The following is a 20,873-nucleotide window of genomic DNA, read 5'->3' as shown; positions in this document are numbered from 1 at the left end:
CAAACCCACTTGGTAAGGACAAGCCCGGGCACAGGACCGGTGCCCAGGGTGCAGGGAACCTTGTCAAACCGGGGATGGTGTCCATGTCCCAGGAACTACACCCGGGAGGCCCCTGCCAAAGGAGGGCATCTCTGGGAAGTGTCATAAACAACCTTCTGGGGCAGTGATCCTTTCTGTTCAAAACTCAAAAGGTTTGTTTGTAGGGGACAGCGGCTAACCTTGATAAGGGTCCTGGCGTCCCCTGGGGCCACACAGCTGGAACCAATGGAAGGCTCCGCGTCAGGCCTAGGAAACTCAGGTGCTTGGCCTCAGCCACCTGCCCCATCGGATCTTCAGCAAAGTGAGCGTTGACAGAAGGCATCCAGCTCATCGCAAAACACATGTGGGGTGTGCACGAGACAGGCCCTTCGGAACCAGCGAGTGGGCACAGGGAAGGGGCTTGTTTTACATGGCACCCCGACTCGCGTGCAAAAAGGAACTGCAGGTACTTCCCACGGGACTTCCACTGCCGTCACTCATGGAAGGCCACTGCCACATTGCTGTCCAGTCGTGTGCTTACCCACCCCCCAGGGCTCCTCACTTCCCCGGGAGGCTTCCGTAATCTGAGCACCGAGAGCTCAATGGAGCTGAGCATCAGGGCTGAGTGATTTCTAGTAGGGAGGCGGCTGCGGTTCGGGCAGGGTCTCGTTCAGGCACATTGGCTCCTAACAACAGCATTCCCGTTGGAAGATGAAGGGTATTTACCTCTGGGATCAGAGGGAAGAGAATGCACACCCACCAACACAAGTCCATTGGGACTGGGGCTCAGAGTACCCTTTCAATTTGTGCTAAGTACTAGACACGACAATCTTGAAAAACCCCTTACCACGAAGGTAGCTCATACAATTCTATGCGCACTGAGACGTTACTCTCAGCAAACTGTCTCAATGACTGAGATGAAATCGCCTCGGCGGATTCAAGAGCCACAGCCTCCCCCTTCCCCTTGGTGAAAAGCAAAATGCCATCCTCAGGGGGAAAGGACCCCAAAGTGATCCCAGGGAGTCCTTCGAAAAGCCACTGGGAGACATTGTCAGTCACCACCTCCTCCCCCCGCATCCGCTGCTCTGTGCTCTCCCGCGCGGGTGAAAGGTCCCTGGGGTCTCGCACCTTGTTGAGCAGTTTGATGTTGTTCGACCACGCCGACTTCACCCTCGGGAGGAAGGAAAGCGTGACCTCCTTGAAGTACTTGTTGAGTAAGTCGGGGCACGCTTTCAGGATGTTCACCGCCAGCTCGGCCACCAGCTCGTCCTCGGCCGCAGTTTTCAGACCCAACAAGAAGTGCAGGAGGGTCAGGTTTCCTCCTCTGTTGGAGAGAGAACGGACGCCTGGCATCATTCTGAAGCACGCACGCCCTGAGGTGCACCAGAGGGTGGGACACTACCTTCCCAAGGAGCCCAGGGAGGGTCAGCTTACTCTAAGAGCTCAAAATGATCCGACCGGCAGCTCCGCTGGTCGCCCTCAGAAAGCCCAGCCGCAACCGGGTAATGGGGCGACCCGGTCCACCTGTTTGCCTAGGCCACGGCTGCTTTCACGCCATAGCCGCCCGGCTGAGTCACCACGGAGGCCAAACGGCCACAGAGCCTCGTGAAATGCTTACTGTCTGCCCCACTCACCGCACCGCTGCCCAATCTCTGCTCTATGCTACAAGCAACACTGGGGCACCCATCGCCGCACTGTGAGAGAAAGACGGGTGGCGGGGCTTCTGGAAAGAGGACGGCTCTGGAGGGCCCGTGCAGCACCTCTGCCCTGTCCTGTCGGACACCACAAGTCAGAATCACATCACTAAGCTGGGTTTGGGGCTCTCTACTCTAGAGCAGCGGGTCAACCTGTGGCCGCAACCCCTTTGGGGGTCAAATGACCCTTTCACAGGGATCGCCCAAGACCATCAGAAAACACAATATATAATTTTTTCACAATATATAAGTACGTATTGTTTTGTGATTAATCACTATGCTTTAATTGTATTTAATTATGTTCAATTTGTAACAATGAAAATAGATCCTGGATATCAGATATTTACATTACGATCCATAACAGTAGCAAAATTACAGTGATGAAGTAGCAACGAAAATAATTTTGTGGTTGGGGGGCCACCACAACATGAGGAACTGTATGAAAGGGTCGTGGCATTAGGGAGGTTGAGAACCACCGCTACATATAATTCCCTACTTTCACCAGGCGCCTACTGTGTGCCAGGCACTCTCGGAGGCCCCGAGAGCACAGCAGTGCACAAAGCAGAGTGGTCGCTGTTCCTGCTGATGCTGGGGCACAGGAATGAATAAATACCTGAGGTAGAGATGAGCTGCAGCAGGAAGCCCAAGCCAGGGGAAAGAGTGACACTGGAGAGGTTCTTCTAGAAAGGCGTGCCCTGCTCCACTGGGAGCACAAAGGACGCACAGAAGCCTTTCCAAAGACTGGAGCTTCCAAAGTCACGTGAGCCAGCACTTGTTCCAAATGGACCCCCACCAGACTCGGGACACTCACGCAGACTCTTCACCTGCCCTCTATCGGCTCCTCCGCCAGGACACTCAGGGCAACGGCCCAGACCCACAGTGGGAAGGAATGTTACGTTACCTCCCAAAGGTCCCAAGAGAGGCGTCATAGAAGTTGATTCCGTGCTTGAGCGAACAGCAGAGATCCATCAGGAAGTTATGAACCAGCTCCCTCACCATGGTTTTCCCCGCCTCTTCAGCAGAAGCCTGCGAGGGTTTTGAAAAAATTCCATGAAAATCCCAAATCCATCATAAACCTTACTAAGTGCTACAGGGAACCAGTTGGCAGGATCATACGCCCACCAACAGTGAGGACAAAAGTGTAGGTCTGTGTCATTCTGAAATACAAACAAAACCAAAACACCTAGGGAAGACCATCAAGGAGACCTTCGTGGGGCCAGCTGTGAGTACACTGTGAAGGGGGGCAAGTGGAAATCTGTATTTTCCCCATAGGCTTCATGATGACTTAACTTCTCTTACTCTTTCTCAGAAAATTGGGGGGAGTGGGGATCGTTTACTAGGTCTGGAGGCTTCCTGATATTCAAAGCGAGGGCAAGACAAAAGCTAAGCAACAAGCCCGTGGGAGGAGAACTAACGTACTGCTTGCAGGAGGCCTGAGCCTGCACCACCCCTGCCCATTCCATGTTGGGAAGGGCCTTGAGGAAGATGAAAGGGAGGCAGACCCCGCTGTCCTTGGCCAAGGGTCACCATGAGAGAGCAAATGCTCCACCACGGCCCGAGCAAGGACGACTGACTCAGCCTGCGCCTCACTAGGTGAGGACGATGAGGCTACAGAAGAAACAGCCCTCGAAAGTCCCCAGGAGACAGACTGGAAGGGGGAGGAAATGAGAAACAGATTTGGCATCATGGGGAGCCCCTGTTAGTCCTAAGGATGTAGGGGCTTCCTGGCTGTAACATTTCCAGAAGGAAGGGAGGTGGGAAGAGAAAAGCACGGGAGAGTGCAGGACCTCCGTAATCCCGCTGAGCAAGCACTGCAGGAAAAAATCAGGATGCCACTCAAGGACAAAGGAGTTTCCATGATCACAGGCAGGACATTTGAGACTCGTATTGCCTCGAGGGAGGGTGAGGACCACAGGTCAAAGGAAAGAGACCCAGAGGCAGGGCTGCGTAAGCTGGTACTGTGTCACATGCTCCGTCCCGTTGGCAATGGCGCCACCGACAGTCAGGGGAGAATAGGGACCACACGTACCTCGTGGTCGCCAGTGTCCACGTCCGCAATGCCCCTCCACGAGTAAAGCGACGCGATTTGGTTCAACAACTGCCCAGTGAAGAAACGCACCTTCTGTGTCTTTGTGACATTTTTGTTGTGAACGACCTGAAAACAACGTTAACAGAGCAAGCTCAGGGACATGGAGTTGACATGCTTCCTCACGACAGAAAAGCCATGCTTGCGATGTCAGAGAACTTGGCCCAAAAAAACCCAGAAAATGGAAGGAGAAAAACAGCACTCAATTTCCCTTCATGCTGCTTGACTGTTCACAGTGCTTTTGTTCTGAAGTCAGTAAGCCTCTTGGAGCCAGTCTTTACAGCTCCATAAAATGCTGACACAAGGCAGGCCACACAACAGCACACAAAGCAACACTAGCTGAGTGGATACGAGGCATCTTCTTTGTAACGGAGAGCTCTCAGTTGGGCTTTCTGTGAGATGCTGGACAGCGGCCAGTCTCCTGATGTTAACCCAGCAGCCTTGCCTGACCATAAGCGGCCATTCTAGCAATTCTAAACCTGCCCGTCTCCGTTTCTGCTTAAGAAAGTCTCTCAGCAAATCAATGTGAAGGGGCGTGGCTGCAGTGGAGACCTAAAGCCCACCTGTAAGAGAGTAGGACAGTCCCTCTCACAGGGGCCACACTGAAGGGATGATAAATCCAGGGTGCAGTAGAGCACTGATGAAACACACACCTATCTTCTGGGTCTTTATTATTCCTTCCTCTCACTGTTAAGACTATGTTTCACCTCACGAATACTGTTAGACCTACAGAGACTCATTTGTGTAATTATGATTGCTCAATGCAGGAAAGCCAGGACGGATGACCCTTCAGAGACAGCCACAGGAGTAAGGGTCTCCTGAGGATACGGGAATGGGAGGGAAGGGGGAGCTGAGAGCAACAGTGACTGTGGAACCCCCTAGAGAGGAGCGAGTAACAGAATTGTAGGAGAATGGAACAAGTCTGCATGTACATACGTTTGGCCGTATCCCACCCCATCCAACACATGGATGTGCACATATGTACATATGACAATAATAGCTAACAATAAGGGTTCCTGGGGAAAGGGTGGGGAGGGAGGGGATAAAGGGAGTTGATATCATTGATATCACAGACTTCAGGAAGAAAAAAATGCTTTGAAACTGCCTGTAGTAACAATTGTACAATTAATGCTTTATCCATTTGAGTTATGGAAAATTAGGGCATAGGTGAGGAGCTCCCAATAAATTACTAAAAAAAAAAAAAGTGACTTGAAAATTCTGATAAAAAGAATGGACTGGTCTATTTCAAAAGTTAAACTTAAATAATCTCTAACTATTTTAATACCAAAAAGCCTAGCATATACTCTTTTTCCCAGGGGGCTTCTAAACATATTTGGTAGAACATCATGATCTATGTTTCCCCATAAATAAGTGAAAAGCAGAAATGTGAAAATGATTTTCCTAAGGCCACACAGTATGATTGTGTTAGATACGGATTTAATGATTGGGGTCTTTTTTATTGTTTAAAGATCATTTTACTAGGGGCTCTTACAATTCTTATCGCAATCCATACACCAATTGCATCAGGCATATTTGTATATATGTTGTCATTTTTTTCTAGACATTCACTTTCTTTCTTTTTTTTTTAAGACATTTACTTTCTATTGAGCCCTTGGTATCACCTCTTTATTCCCTCCCTCCCTCCCCTTGTCAGCCCTTGACAGATTATAAATTATTAATACTTTCACATCTCACACTGATGGCTATCTCGCTTCCCCCATGGTTTCTGTTGTTCTTCCCCCTGGAGGGGTGTGTGTGGTGATGTGTCGATCATTGTGATCAGTTCCCCCTTCCTCCCCTTCCCTCGCCCTCTTCCGCCTACCCTTCTGGTATCACTATTCCCACTCCTGTTCCTGGATTCCAAGTGTCGTGAGCACCATCTCTTATCTATACCTGTGTACATGCTCCAGTCTAGTCTGAATTAAGAAGCAGGACTAGGGTCACGACAGTGGGGGGTGAGGAAGCCTCAAGGAACCAGAGAAATACTGTGTGTTTCAACAGTGCTATACTGTGCCCTGGTTGATTCATCCCTTCCCTGTGACTTTGCATGTTTTCTGTACACATTAGAGGCTTGAAAATACATATTACTCCTGAGCTGTAGAGAGAAAACATTACTTCTTTTTAATGAAAATTCTCATAATGAAAATATTTCATATAAAAAATATATTTAAAAAATAAAGTCTCAGGTCAGCCTGAAAGACTGCAAACCAACGTGACCGATGGAGAGAACGTGTAACGTGAGAAATTACAGTTCCAGAAGCCTGGAAACCGTGGATGAGGAGCGTGTTGTTCTCAAGGAGGGAAGCAGAGAGGGCGAATGATGAGTACCCCACAAGCACCTTTGTTTTCAGGGTGGAGAGCAAGAGACTGATGGTAGAGATCCTGTCTTCCTTTATGCCGGAGCCAAAAATGCAGGGGATGAATTCTGAAAGCGAACGTTTCACAATTAAACTCAGGGCCGTAACCGGAAGGCCGTTCCTGTCGAGAGGGCACAGCTCTCGGGGCGCTTATCATTTACAGGCGGAAAGTCAGAAGCTGCTCATGCAAACACACAGGGGGGCCTTTTTAAAGGTCAACCCTCTCCTGAGTTCTACTTTACCTTCCATTTCCTTACGTCACAGCAAAATTAAGTCAACCCTGAGGGAGAGTGGTACGATACGATTCCACTGTCCTGAAACCTCTCTCTGCGGAACTTGCTGAAAACCCAACACACACCAGCTGCTTGGGGGTCGATGCTGATTCGCGAGGACCACGTGCCACAGTGGGACTGTGAAAACCACAGTTTTCAATGGCTGATTTCGGGGAAGTGGATAGCCAGGCCTCTCTTCTGAGGCACCTCTGGGTAGACTTAAATTGCCAACTTTTCATCAGCAGCCAAGAGGGTGGACATTTGCACCACCCGGGACCCCAACACTTGCTGGAAAGTTTGTCTGAACCAACGCCCGTCACATACTAATTTGTGGTGCAATTTTAATTATTTAGCCTATAAGGAAAAAGTATCGTCTAGCCAAATCTCTATTCCCATCCTGAGTTATTGACTTAGAGGTAGCAGCAGGTAGGGTAAGCATTGTAAATGTTTTAATGTCTTTCGCTAGACCGTCTTCCAGAAACAGTCTTCTGAAATGGATCTTCACCCCATCAGAGGTGCTAACGAGAGTCCTCCTAAAGCACTGTCCTTAATAAAAAGGCCACGTGACCACAGGGGACTGTCAACCCTCCTGACAGAGAGCAGCAAGCATCTCCTGGAGGACTCTGCAGAAAGCAGGGGTGAAAACCTGCCCCCTGCTCTGGAGACGAAGTGTCGCTTCCCTTTCCACAGTAGCAGCAGCAGGGCTGCCGACCTCCACGCCTTCTGGAGGGACCTCACGGATGCCTGCCCCCCCAGGGTTGCTAAGTCCCATGCTCTCCCTCACTCAGCAGCTGAGTTACTGCCAGGACACCCCTGCCCCTGACACTGGCTCTGACTGAGCACCCGCAGTGCGTCACGGCCCCCCCGGGTGCCATGCCTTTTATGATCTTCCTGGGCGGAGTCTCTCCGTAAACTGCCAGGGGTCCTGAGCGGATCAGTGACGCTCACTCACTCTCGGGACAGCTATTAGCAGGGAGTCCCATGAAGCCTGGGGTCTGCTATTCTGCAGCAGAGCCCCCCCACCGCACACTAACCAGCCTCCCATCTCTAAGATCCGAGGGGTCACGAGGGCAAGCCCACTGGACAAAGCGACAAGTGTCTGCCTGAAGCTGTAGAAAACGGTGGGCATTCGGATTGTTAAAAGAATCTTGGGCAGGGTGTCCTAAGGAACAGCAGAGGCCACTTACCTTTCAACTCGAGCACTTGCACGATAGTGGTGTCATCGCCAGCAATTAAGAAGGAGAGGGCAAACTGGATATAGGCCAGCCGGACGTCGGGCACGCCCTGGAGGGGGAGGAAGCTCACAGTCACCCACTGACATGAAACCCCCCCATATAAAACAGGGGCACAGTGAGAGGGCGGGCACCCAGGGCCTACTCCCTGTGGGCACCTTCCCAGGGATGTGGGTCTGAACCGACGGTCTTCTCTTTAGGGAAATAAAGCTTCCCTTCGCCCCTCTGCACCCCGACCCACCCACCTCACAGTGTTCTACCCGACTGCTGTTCCTGCTCTTTCAAGTCCCTGTCCGAATTCATCCATGTGGGTAAGCAGTGGGTAAGCTTCTCACAAGATGAGCATGCCTGGCTCCTAAGCAAGTTAGAGGCTCAAACCCACCAGCCACTCTGGGCGAGAAAGACGGCTGCTTCCAAACCAGCGGTTCTCAACCCCATTGGGGGTTGCCCGATTCAAAACAGTAGCAGAATTACAGTTATGAAGTTGCAATGAAAATAATTTTATGGTTGGAGGGGTCACCACAACATGAGGAACTGTATGAAAGGGTGGCAGCATGAGGAAGATTGAGAACCACTGTTCTAAACAAATTGCACACACACACATATACACACACAGCCACTGAGAAGACTCGAACTGCCCCATGGACTTCTGAGGCTGTAAATCTTCATGGGAGCAGAACACCTGCCAGATCTTCCTCCCACGGAGCGGCTGCTGGGTTTGAACTGCTGAGCTTAGGTTAGCAGCCCAACCTGTGCACCAATATACCGGCAATTGTGTTTTAGATTCCAACTTTAGAGACCCTGTGGTGCAGTTGTACTCTGGCCTGCAGGGTCGCCATGGGTTGGAATCCACGCGGCAGCGGTGGGTTTGGCACCCCACCCCACCCTCCCCCAGATCTAGCAATGGAATACTAGTGGAATAGTTCGGGGAGCCCTTGGCTTTGGAGCGAAAGAGTCTCAACGCGCCTGCAGATCATCTCCTCCCAGCTGTCCGTGAAACCAGCACACCTACTTTCTAATCCAGAAGTGGTGCTACTTTTAGCAGGAGGCAAAGGCAATGTCTGGTTTTTATTAGATGTGAGAAAGAGGCTATCCACTCATACCAGAAACCAAAACACGGACACTTGTATCATGAACACCAGGCCACACTGCACCACAGGCACGGCCGGGAAGTCTTTGGTGCTGCCCGGTCTACTTTCCCTCCCAGTACCTTTTAGACCAACCACTTGATTGGCATCTAAGAGAGCCGAGCCATTCAGTCCTGCAGGTCTCAGTCAGCTGCACTGGTGCCAGCAAGCTCACTGCCCGGCCGAAACTTGTCCCTCCTTCACAGTTACCCCACTGACAGGCAGCTCCCTTCTCCGGGCACAAGGGCCACCAATCTAGGTCTCCAAGGCAGGATTCACTAGTCTGTCCATCTGTCCATTTCTTCCCACAGAGGAAGGCAGCCCAACCCATGGTCTCCGACATCTGGATTACAGTCTTGCACGTTTACTGTGTTTACTGCATCTACATCAGTCCACGAGGAGCCCTGATGGATTCGAAGTTACAAGGTGGGCTGCCATCTGCAAGGTCAGCAGTTTGAATCCACCAGCCGCTCCGTGGGAGAAAGATGGGGCTTTCTCCTCCTGTAGAGTTACAGCCTGGGAAACACACAGGGGCAGGTCTCCCCTGTCCCACAGGGTCGCTGAGTCGGCATCGACTTGATGGCAGTGAGCATGGCTTTGGAACCTCGGTCCACATCACACAGCATCTCAGAGACCTTAGTAGGCAAACACCGTCTTGCCTTCAATATCGGACCGTCCAACTCTCCTCTCTCTTCAGGGGTCTGCGGGCCTCTTTACAAGATGCAGCAACAAGGGAAGGTCTGAGGACAAGCTGGATCCCCAGGGATGCAGCGCCCAGTGCCCTCACTCACTGACTCAACATTTACCAAGCCAGCCGCCAAGCTCTCGGGCTGAGCACAGAGGCCAAGATAGCCGACATGATGTTCCTTAGGCAAGAAGCTTCAAGCAGCTGTTGCTCCATATCCACGGACGCCTCGCTGCTCATGTCTACACATCGCCCAGCTCAAGCCCAGCTAATTCGCAATCCTGGTCTGCAGATGCCTTGTGTTTCACAATCATGCTAATCAATTAATTCATATTTTAAGCTAAAACTTGCCAGACAACATTAGACTAGGTCTTAGTCTTTTCCCTCCTGGTGGAAAGGTTCCACATAGCTCTGTATCCCTCAAAGCAGTAGGCCTGGGAGTCAGGTCCCGGGAATGCTGGTCAGGGGTGGGCAGATGGTATCAGCATGCCTCTAGAACGTCCTGTCCCAGCTTCATCACGGCAGCGTCAACAACACGGTTGTTAACTCCTGGTATCCATTTTGTGCATGGTTTGGTGGAGGGCAGGGATGCCATTATTTTGTCATTCTATTTTACCAAAAACAACTTTCTGATACCCCAGACAACCCCCAAATGTATGAGTTCCTGACACTCTGGATGAGATTCCCCATGACAAAGCATCGCCCACCACTACAGACAGACACCACCGTCGCATGCCCCCTCTTCCACCTGGCCACAGACTGCCCTCTGGGTGGGCCTCCCTCCTGACTTCAGCACACTCCATCCAAGGCAGCCTCCAGCCAACTAGAAGAGACACAGGCCAGCTCCTCATTCCTACCCTGGGACCTCACAGGGCAGGAAGAAAATGTCCCGGACTCTTTTCAGGCGTGTTCTGCAAAGCACTGTCTGAAATAGACCGAAGCATATTTGGTAAAGCTCCTGCGTTGGCAGAGTGCTTGTGACAATGCTTTCTTTGGCAAGATGAAGATGCCCATAATCTTCTCTCTCTCTCCTTTAACAACCCCCTCCAGAACGCCAGAGCACACTCATTCCAAAATACCTTTCTGCTGGTGTCAAAAACTAGCAGCCATCGGTCAAAGGGGAGGGTGGAAGACAACAGCCAGAGACATAGCACGCACCCAATGCGCCCCGTGGCCCTGTCGGAATACTGATTGGAACTACAAGGGCCTAAGGAGGTTGCTGAGATGGGTGGGAAAACCCGAGACTGAACTGAGCCTCAGGATGATACTGACCAATTAATCACTCATGGTGTGAGGTCTGATATGCACTCTAGTGGTTTTGGTTTTTATTCTAAGGTCTTTTTCTGTTAGCGAGACACACTGCAATAACGTAGGGGGAGATACGATTCCCACCTGGGGTTTGCTGGCTGCACTGCCACCCAAGCAAGTGGACGGCTAGGAGGGGTGGCTGGCACCTGCTAAAAAGGGAGGCCAGTACACGGGAGCTGACTGCAGGGGTCTCGTATTCTGAATATCCCTGACACCGCCTACCTTAAAAAAGAAGTAGATGTCTAGAAACTGTTCCCTGCAACACAATAAGCATTTAAGTCACTTGATCTGTAAACTATTACACAAAAGAAAGTAAAAAGTGTTCATCAAGACTAGACCACAGGAGGGGACAATCCAGCCCATGGCTACATACAGCCCACAAAATCATCCAGGCCAGCGGCACCTCACCAGAGCAGCAGTCCCCGCCATCGCGGCAGGGGTGAGGTAACTCAAAGTGCGACCTGCGCGGCCCTCCCACGATGTTATAAATAGCCAAATAGCCCTTGGCAGAAAAAGGTTCTCCACCCTGGTCTACACAATGACGCCCGTTTTGTATTTATATATATATTTATTTTTTAAATCATTTTATTGGGGCCTCATACAACTCTATCACAATCTATAAATCCATCCATTGTGTCAAGCACATTTGTACATTTGTTACCATCATCATTTTTGAAACATTTTCTACTTGAGCCCTTGGTATCAGCTTCTCATTTTTCCCCCTCCCTCCCTCATGAACCCTTGATAATTTAGAAATTATTACTATTTTTTCATGTCTCACACTGACCGATGTCTCCCTTCACCCACTTTTCTGTTGTCCAGCCCCCTTGGGAGGGGGTTATATGTAGATCATTGTGATCAGTTCCCCCTATCTCTCCCCACCTTCCCCTTATCCTCCTGGCACCCATTTTACAGGGCCATGGCAGCATAGTGTTTACGAGTTGGGCTCCTAACTACAAGGTCAGCAGTTCAAAACCACCACTGGCACTGAGAGAGAAAGAGGAGGCTTTCTACCCCTGTAAAGAGTTCCAGTCTCAGAAAGCCACAGGAGCAGTTCTGGTCTGCCCTACAGGGTCACTATGTGTCAGAATTGGCGGTGAGTTTTTTGGGAGGTCAATGTCACTTGCCTTGGGAGAAGGCAGCTTGAGTGCTGCCTTGGAGTAGGGGCTCCGGAAGGGCAGCCTCATTGGGCTGCCTTACTGTGTTGCCTTGGTCGGTGGCCTGGGGGGGTTAATATACTTTATTCAGATGGCTGGGGTGGCTGAGATCAAGAGACAGGAGAGGGAAGGGTGAGAAAAGCTGGCAGATAACATCACACACATATTCTTTTTATTAAAAATTTAAAAGTCAGGAGCCATGACTCACTGAATGGGACTGCTGATATATCATCAAGCAGGGTTTCCATGAGGTCTGAAGGGCCAGACTTCTTTTTCTTTGGAGTAACTACCCTGTAATTCCAGGCTAAATATGAACCAACCTCACAGAGCCATAAAAGTGACCTGGCGCTATGACTATTAATAAACACTGGTGATGTAGTGGTTATGAGTTAGGCTGCTAACTGCAAGGTCAGTAGTTCAAATCTACCAGCTAGTCACAGGGACAGTTCTACCTTGTCCTATAGGGTTGCTATGACGACTCAATGGCAGTGAGTTTGGTTTTTCTGGTTTATATTGGGCAGTGGTGATGGGTGCTGTTGTTAGCTGCTGTCGATTCATCCCGCCTGGCTCAAGGTGAGCTAGGTACTATGTCCATGACTGTTGTATTCTGTAATGTTTTTACTGGCTGAGTTTTGGAAGATCACCAGGCCTTTCTTCCTAGTCTGTCTTAGGACAGGAGCTCCGCTAAAATCTGCTCAGAATCACAGCAACACACAAGTTCCACTGACGGATGGCTGGTGGCTGCGCACGAGGAGGATTGGCTGGGAGTGGAACCCAGGTCTCCCTCCCATGTGGAAGGTGAGAATTCAGATACTCTTAATTCCCAAAGGCAGTCAGAGGACAAGGTACATGTGATTAAACACACTGTCCCAGTGTGGTTTTCCCCTTCGGTCACTGTTGTCTGTTTTTATGCTCGGGAAATGGGTGTCTCCAGAGAACGAGGAGCCACAGCTGCCAGCAGCTCTGGAGAGCCATTGAGGGAAGCTGACCTGGCAGGCAGACAGGCACTCTGACAACCTGTGCATTGGGTGGCAGATTGTTAACTGCAAGGTAGGGGTTCAAAACCACCAGCCGCTCCCCAGGAGAAAGATGAGGCTGTCTGGCCTGTAAAGACGTCTAGCCTCGGAAACGTTATAGTTGGAATCAACTCGCTGGCAGGGGGCTTGGTTTGGGTTTGATCAGCACGTGCATGGAGGGGATGCTTCCCAATCCTCAAACGTGCCCCTTCTCTTCAAGAATCTCCCCAACCCCTCATGGAATTGCGAAAGCCTATGGGGAACTGTTTTTAAACCGCTCTTCTCAGATTCAGCCATGCACGCTTCTCCATGGCATATCCGGGCCTTTATCCAACGCATGGACTACAAAAGGCAGGCACAGTCACACCAGCAAAACCACGATGCCCGTGGCTTTGACTCGGGTTCACTCCCCAGTGGACAGAATGATTCATCAGAGGGTACTCCGCTACAGGGCTGGACATTCCAATGGGACTACGCCTCAACATGAAGAAAAGAAAAATCCCTCCAATGGACCAGTAAGCAGCAGCATGGGGAAGAGAGAAAAAGATTCGAGTTTGTCAAGGATTTAATTTTACAACCGACACCCATGGAATCAGCAGTCAAGAAATTAAGCATGTACTGCACTGGACAAATGGTGCAAAGAAAAAGTTCTTCAGAGAGTTCAAGAGCACAGGTGAAAGGCCGAGGATTGGAGTGAGCCTGACCTCAAGCCGTGGTATTTTCAATCGCCTCATCATATGCGTCTGAGAGCTGGCCCGAGTGAGGGAGAGCTACTGCCCTAGAAAGCACATCAGCACCCCCCGGCCAGCCAAAAGAAGGGGAACATTTGCCTTACAAGTTCAGTCAAAGTGCTCCTTAAAAGCAAGGATGGCAAGGCTTTATCGCGTGCACTTTGGACATGTCACCGGGAGGAGCCAGTCCCTGGAGAAGGGGGCCATGCTTGGTGGAAGGTCAGTAATATTGGAGAAGTGGCTGCTGGGGATGGGGGGGGGGGGGCTCAGACGCGGGAAGGCCTGTAAGGACGACCCAGGACCAGGCAGGGCTCCATGCTGTTGTACAGACGGTGACTGCGACGCAGACACACTGCGAGCACAGCACAGTCCACAAGGCATGGCGAGGCTGAGTGGCCCCAAAAACCAGTCCAGGGTCCCCGCTGCTTGGGGCTCTACCACATGTGGCCTTCCACTCCCACAAACTGCAGTGGCCGCCACAGCACATCCTTCTCCACAAAGATGCCCGCCCCCTTCCTATAGCCATCCCAGTCCCAAAGCCAGAGGGAGAGAGAAACCAGCCAAACCCTTGGGAGGTGGCCAGACCCTCACAGCTCCTCACCTTTGAATCCCGTTTGGTCACCAAGGCGTACAGGGGCTTTTTATTCAAATCAAAGTTGCTGCAGACGTCCCTGGCAGCTTCGGTCCCCTGGGCCACCAGGGCTGCCATCAGATTCAGGCAGGTCCGAGCTAGCCTGCACAGGAGCAACAAGCAAAGCAGTCATGTCAGAAGCCGCAGAAGCGCACCACCACCTGGCCATGCAGCCCCCGCATGACTGCTTCTACGCTTGGTGATCCCCCAGCCAGAGAAATGAGGGGACGAGACATATGCTTCTGATAACAAAACGAACGCAAACAAAAATTCATAATCCTGAGGCTGAGGAGGATGGTGAGCATAAAATCCAACATACGTAGAAGGTGGGATGTGATCGCCGAGTACATGGTCATCCAACTAACTCAAAGATCATGCTGTGCTTGTGGGAGCAGAGAAAGACCTTGTCACAGAAGCTTCACCAAGGGTAAGCTTTGTGCCTTTCTATGCTGCGGTAAACCAGAACCCACGGCTTTCTGAGTACCCGCTACTACCAGAGGCCCTGCTCTAGGCACTGGGCAGACAGACAGCAGGGCCCAGCTTTCTACGGCAGTGAAGTACTTTACCATCTAGTGGAGGGAGACAGTAAAAGAAGAGCTACTGGTTGTGTTCCAGTAGCTGCCAATGGAGCGACCCCAACTCACGGTGCCCTTATGCACACATGGGATACTCCAGTGCGGAGCCCAGGCCACCCCTGAGGCTGGGTGCAGACCGGGCAATTTTCATTGTGATCTATAGGGCTATCACTGAAAGGTTCTAGAAGCTGTCAGGCTCTTCTTCCTAGTCTGTCTAAGTCTAGAAGCTCCACGGAAACCTATTCCGCATCACAGCCACACACACAAGCCTCCTCTGACTGATGGGGGGATGGCCAGGCTGGCCAGGAAATAAAACCTGGTCTCCTCACGGAAGGCAAGAATTCCACCACAGAATCTCCACTGTTCCCATACGTCCAGTATCTGAGGGGGCTTCAAAGAGTTCATGGAAAAATTCCACTTAGCTTTTCACTTCATTTTTCCATGAATTTTCTGAAGCCCCCTCATATACAATATACAAATACCAGAGTTTCAAAAAGCTTGCAGAAAAATGACATAAAAAGAACATGAAATTTTTCTGGGAACCTGTGGAAGCCTCCAGGCAGAATGTTAAAAGAAAAAAAAAATTAGCAGAAGAAAGTGGCACCCGCTGAAGGCTGGCTAAAAGAGGTGACATTTCTGAGAAGTCCTGACCCGGGGCAGGGAGGGGACTGTGTGAGGGAGGGCCAAGCACAGAGGAAGGAGGGGCAGGTTAAGTCAAGCACCCTTTTACAGCGCTGAAGGCCATCCCAGCCCCAAGGTCATCCTTGGGCAAAGGGCATCAGGGGACTTACTTGTAGCCTGAGGCATACAGGGACTCACAGATGAGCTTCATGTGGTTATTCATGAGTTTTTTCACGATGTTGGTGCCCACCACGTGGAAATGTGAAAGATCGCTTGCCGTGCGCAACAGGATGGCCTCGAGAACTTGAAATATTAACAGTATCTGCACAGATGGAATGGAGGCAATTATGCTTCCCGCATGCATTTCTATTCAAATAGACAACAGCTACTGCCAATGGCACAATATGAACTGAGAAGGTGCAAAGACTAGGCCCCCTGGCGTGGGGGCTGCTCCGATCCACAGCTTCAGGGCAGTCTCCTAAACAGTTAACCCTTTGGATCTACAGTCTGAGTCTGTAACACATTGACTTATTTTTTAACTGCTTCTTTCTTGTTAAGGCCAACCCTGTTGACCCCAAGCACACCTAGATTCAAAGGCACGGTCATCCTGCTGTGATGAGTCACCCCATGGCAATGCGCAGTTTCCCCACTAAAAAGGCCCATGAGTGTGAAACTGAATGCCTTCCGAGCCCAGAGACCGTCTCCTTTGCTGTAGAAAGCTAGTAAGTAGGCATGGAAATGGGTGCTGCGTCTCTGTCATCAAGCTTAGCACAACAGTAACTATTTTCCTCTCCGCATCAGCCAGGTGAGGAACGGCATACTTCACTCTCAGGCCGCTTCTCTCCGCTCAGGAGCTGGAAAAGCTCCGCGCACTCCACCGATATCTTTATATATCCTTCCACAACATCGTACATCCCCGCCTGTGGCAGCTTCTTGGCCATCGTGACAAACGCTTCCAAGGCTGAAATGAAATTACACTCACATGTTAACAAGACAGTCTTCAGACCACAAGAGCTGCTTTAGAAACAATCACAGCCACTGCACTGCACCCATTCCCTGGGGCAATGCTTGCTCCCCAACCCACCCACAGCCTCAGAGGCCGCTAGTGGAAGCCAGGGAGGAGGATCACAAACTGAGCCCGTGGTACCCATGGGCTGGAATCGTGCCTCGCCCAAGCCCTTGCCCAGGTCCCCAGGAGCCTCCATTCCCTCGTCCATAGGAGCTAAGAGTAAGTGTAGGGTATTCCAACAGATGGAGCTTTGGTGGTCTAGTGGTTACGAGTTGGGCTGCTAACCACAGGGGCAGCAGTTGGAAACCATCAGCCGCTCCTCAGGAGAATGATGGGGCTTTCCTATTCCTAGAGAGAGTTAGTCTCCGAAACCCACAGGGGCAGTTCTTCCTTGTCCTACAGGGTCGCGATGAGTCGGCACCAACTCGGCGGCAGTGAGTTTGGGTTTGTGTGTGCAACACGGTAACAGAAGAGCTAGACCTGTATCACAACATGGTGATGCTGCAGCCCCTGCGCTAGAGCCTAGCATTCTTGTCCACGTTGTAATACAACCTTTCTCTGACAGCAGCTACACTCATCATTCACTGCATGGTTCTGACTTGCAGGCACTGCTCTGGACCCTGGGCTACTCCATCACTGCACATCAGGGCAGCATCATCGAGAGGCGATTCTAAGAAAGGGCACTGAGTGTTCCGACAGAGGTGGCTGTGGGTCACATGAATGAGCTCAATCCTCATGGACATCCTGGAGGCACTTACAATGTCCCCTCATCACATTCCAGAAATCCGAGGACACGGGTGAAAACCAGAGATGCTACGATTGGGTGGCACAGCTACGACTGATGCTTGTTGTAAGGAGTCATTGCCAGCCTGTGACCTATTCCTCCTAGGAGCCCTGGCGACGTAGTGGGCTAAACACTGGGCGGATAACTGCAGAGTCTGTTCCTGTTAAGATTGACAGTCTCAGAAACCCTAAGGAGCAATTCTACTCTGTCCTATAGGGTTGCTGAGTTCCAGTGGACTCAACCACAGTAGGCTTGGCTACCCAACATATCACTCCCAGCCATCCAGGTGTTACAGGGTGAGAAGTGATGGCCTCGTAGCTACACCATCTCTCCACGGGCATTCATCCTTTCTTTCAACAATTACCGCACACCAGCCCCAAGCATTAGGTAGTGCATAAAGTGACTGAGGTAGGCTGTGATCCAACTAGAAAAGGCCTCAACCTACATAGTATTTACAATCAATCTACTAGGACACTCCATCAAGGGCATCTCCCTCCCAATACAATGGCCACAATGCAACTACAGTAACTTTTAAAACAAAAAAAGTTACTTTCAAATGAGTACATATGCTCTTTCTCTTGCCTAATAGGCTCCTGTCTTTGCCCCTGTCCCATCCTACAAACCTACACAAAGAAGAAGCCACTTCTTTTTGGTCCTTTAAGCCCCCGGATCAGGTCTGAGGTTTCTGTTAGGCACAGTGTTCTTCACCTTGGGCGGACTTGTGCTAGGCCCCCTACTTCTGGGATCTTACCATGTGACGTCTCCCTTGGCACACCTATGACGGCAGGCTTGTGTCTGATCTCTACTCCCCACTCTCTACCACCACCCCTTGCATGGAGTCCACTTTCACTCACCGCGATCCTGTGCGCATCAGAATAGCTAGCCTTTTAGTCAGTCAAGCACAAGTGCTTTCAACTAATGTTGTATGCTGTTGAGGCTTAAGGTTCTCAGCCACCCTTAGGGCAGTGTAGAATGACCCCAGGCACAGGACTGCACAAGGTGTCCTCCTGCTGCGCTGGACACACTTGAAGACACCTAACCGGAATAATCCTTATAGGAACAGACTACCAGGCCTTTTTCCCACAGAGCTGCTGGTGGGTTTGAACCAGTGACCTTTCATTTAGCAGGTGAACAGTTAACCACAGGCCTCCTTTTGTAAATCACCCAGTAAATACTTAAGGAACCCCATTGGCACAATGGTTAAGCACCTGACTGTTAAGCAAAAGATCGGCAGTTCAGATCTACTCAGAGAAAGACTGGTGCTTCCGTACTCTGCTTCCCTTGAGACGGGGGTTAAGAGAACCCCATGGGGCGGTTCAGTGTGACAGCACCGAAAAACAGTACTTCAGAGTCACTAGGCACATACAGTTAAACACTTGGTTACTAACTAAAAGGTGTGGGGTTCAAATCTACCCAGTGATGCCTCAGGAGAAAGGCCTGGCAATCTGCTTCCAAGAAAGCAGCCCAGCACAGGTCTACACTGATACGCACAGGGCCCCTAGGAGTCAGAGGCCACGCCACAGCAAATGTTTCATACATACTGAATTGAGGCTAACTCTCAGTGCCATCGAGTCAGTGCTGACTCCCAGCAGCCCCGCTGCCCACTGTTTACAGAAATAGAAAGACAAGGCTTTCCCCAAGGGGCGGCTGGTGGTTTCAAACTGCCCACCGTGCAGATCACAGCCCAGCGAGTAACCACTACACCACCAGGGCATCCTTGAATGGATGCTAAAGCAGGTACAATTTCCAACTTACTAGCAGTTTTAAGTATTAAACGTTTGAAACAAGGTATGTGAGATTAAAAAAATGTGAAAGAGAGCAAACTCTGGCCATAAATCTACTGGTTTCTTTCACTTGGAAGAAACATTCCCTGTGTTATTTTAACAAAGTTTCCACATTTATGTTCAATCGTGCCACTGTCCCCCAGCCTGCCTATTTGCTGGAGTTCAAGCACAACTTCAGATTAAGCTATTAAACTACAGCATGTGCTCTGCACGAGGCACTGGTCCAGTCTTGGTAAACTGACAGGCCATGGTGGTGGATTCTGGTACTGGCGTGTATCTGCCCCATGTTGACGAATGCGTGTGCACGTTGGATTGATGCTGACAGCTCATGAGGTTGCAAACCACCTTGACGGATAGCCCAGAGCTGATTCACACTAGAGAATCGATAAACATTGGTTGTGTGAATGGACACACACTCTCCACCTACGTTCCCGACAAATGCAATAGAGAGGTGTTACGCCTGCTGAGGAACGCTGCGCAAGCACTGGACGCGCGAGGTCGCACGCACGAAACTGTCCCAAAGCAGCACGTCGCGGTCCTCTGGCTGCGGCTGACAGACAGACAGACAGCTCGGGGCCGAGATCCGCAGCGGGCAGTGCAGGCCGGCCGGGGACCCTCCCCCGGACACTCGGTGACGCAAACGCTGCAGGAAGTTTTCGGTCGACCCAGACCGAGGCCGGGAGACCACTTCCGAAGCACGCGCACCTCGGCCCCGGCCGCGATCCCGCACTCACCGGGCCCGGCACCTCGCGAGTCCCGTAGCTGCGCCTTGAACTGCACGCCGGTGAGCTGGTCAGCGCGGATCCGCTTGGCTGCGCCCACGGGGAAAGCTGCGCCATCTTGGGTGTCCGGGGCCTTCCTTTTGGGGACCCCCATGGCCGTGAAGGCTGTGGTGGGGGACGCGAGCCACACACTGCCCTGGACCTGACAGAAACCGCGCGCCAGGAGCAGGTACGGGTCTCAGGAACACACGTGGGCAGGGAGGGGAGGGGCTCCAGGAAAGGGCGGGACACAGAGGACAGGCGTCAGCGGAAGAGGCGGGACCTGGTTGGGGCGGGGCGGGCGTTGTGGGCGGTGCCTTGTAAGGGGCGCGGTCGGCGCTGTGGGCGGGGCCTTGTAAGGGGCGGAGCGCGGACTGGAGGTTGAGGCTGCTGGCTGCGTGTCTGAATTTGCGCGGTGTGACCCTTTTCCTCTGGTTTTCCCCCGACCTGCGTTAGGCCTGCGGCTCTCGGGGGCACCCTGACCGTCCCCCAGTCGCACCTGAGCGGGACGGAGCGGCCCTGTCCCGAAGCTTCGTCGGGCGACATCAGCGTTCAGTTCCGGCCGCAGACGTCAGAGCCAGCCTTCAGCAGCCCTCTGGGCTGCGGGAGCCAAATAAATGATGCTTAGACGGAGACAAAAGTACAGAGCGTCTTTCTAAGCTGGGACTGCCAGCAACTGCATTCCGGAATAAAAAGGAAGTATAAATGAATCCATTAAGAACGTTTTTTGAACACGGGTGCATTTTATACGCCTACACCAGTGCTTGGTTAAGTGGCCACATAAATTATGACCCAGCTCATCAGATGGATACTTCGTTTTCTCTGTAGGTGCCCTTTAGTCTGACCTGAGTGCCCAGTGTTCTTTACAGTCTCCAGACCAGGCCTTTTTTGGCTTGTGGAGATCTCAGAATTTCTCTGGAACAATCCGATGATGTGGACCAGCAGCCTCTGGCCTGGCAGGACTCTTGTCACTCCGGAAATGCCCATGTTAGTGCCAGTCCGACAGGAGCCAGCCAGCAGGTTTG

At 51.4% G+C, this 20,873-nt stretch overlaps 1 protein-coding gene across 1 annotated transcript in view; it reads right to left on the bottom strand.

Moving 5' to 3' along the window:
• URB1 (URB1 ribosome biogenesis factor) overlaps positions 1–20,287 on the bottom strand; it is a 77,378-nt gene extending 57,091 nt beyond the window's left edge. The window contains exons 1-9 of the mRNA XM_075542372.1: positions 19,822–20,287; positions 16,332–16,471; positions 15,681–15,832; positions 14,285–14,417; positions 7,615–7,711; positions 6,138–6,223; positions 3,742–3,867; positions 2,614–2,738; positions 1,147–1,342 (exon numbers count right to left, since the gene is read on the bottom strand). Coding sequence (XP_075398487.1) covers positions 1,147–1,342; positions 2,614–2,738; positions 3,742–3,867; positions 6,138–6,223; positions 7,615–7,711; positions 14,285–14,417; positions 15,681–15,832; positions 16,332–16,471; positions 19,822–19,963 — 1,197 coding nt within the window. The 5' untranslated portion in view covers positions 19,964–20,287. The remainder of the gene's footprint in view (positions 1–1,146; positions 1,343–2,613; positions 2,739–3,741; positions 3,868–6,137; positions 6,224–7,614; positions 7,712–14,284; positions 14,418–15,680; positions 15,833–16,331; positions 16,472–19,821) is intronic.
• Positions 20,288–20,873: the final 586 nt, after the last annotated feature.

The sequence above is a fragment of the Tenrec ecaudatus genome, chromosome 2 (genome assembly GCF_050624435.1).
Source record: "Tenrec ecaudatus isolate mTenEca1 chromosome 2, mTenEca1.hap1, whole genome shotgun sequence".
Classification (NCBI taxonomy): domain Eukaryota; kingdom Metazoa; phylum Chordata; class Mammalia; order Afrosoricida; family Tenrecidae; genus Tenrec; species Tenrec ecaudatus.
Note: the sequence above shows the minus strand (reverse complement) of the source record. Positions and strands in the feature narration are given on the sequence as shown.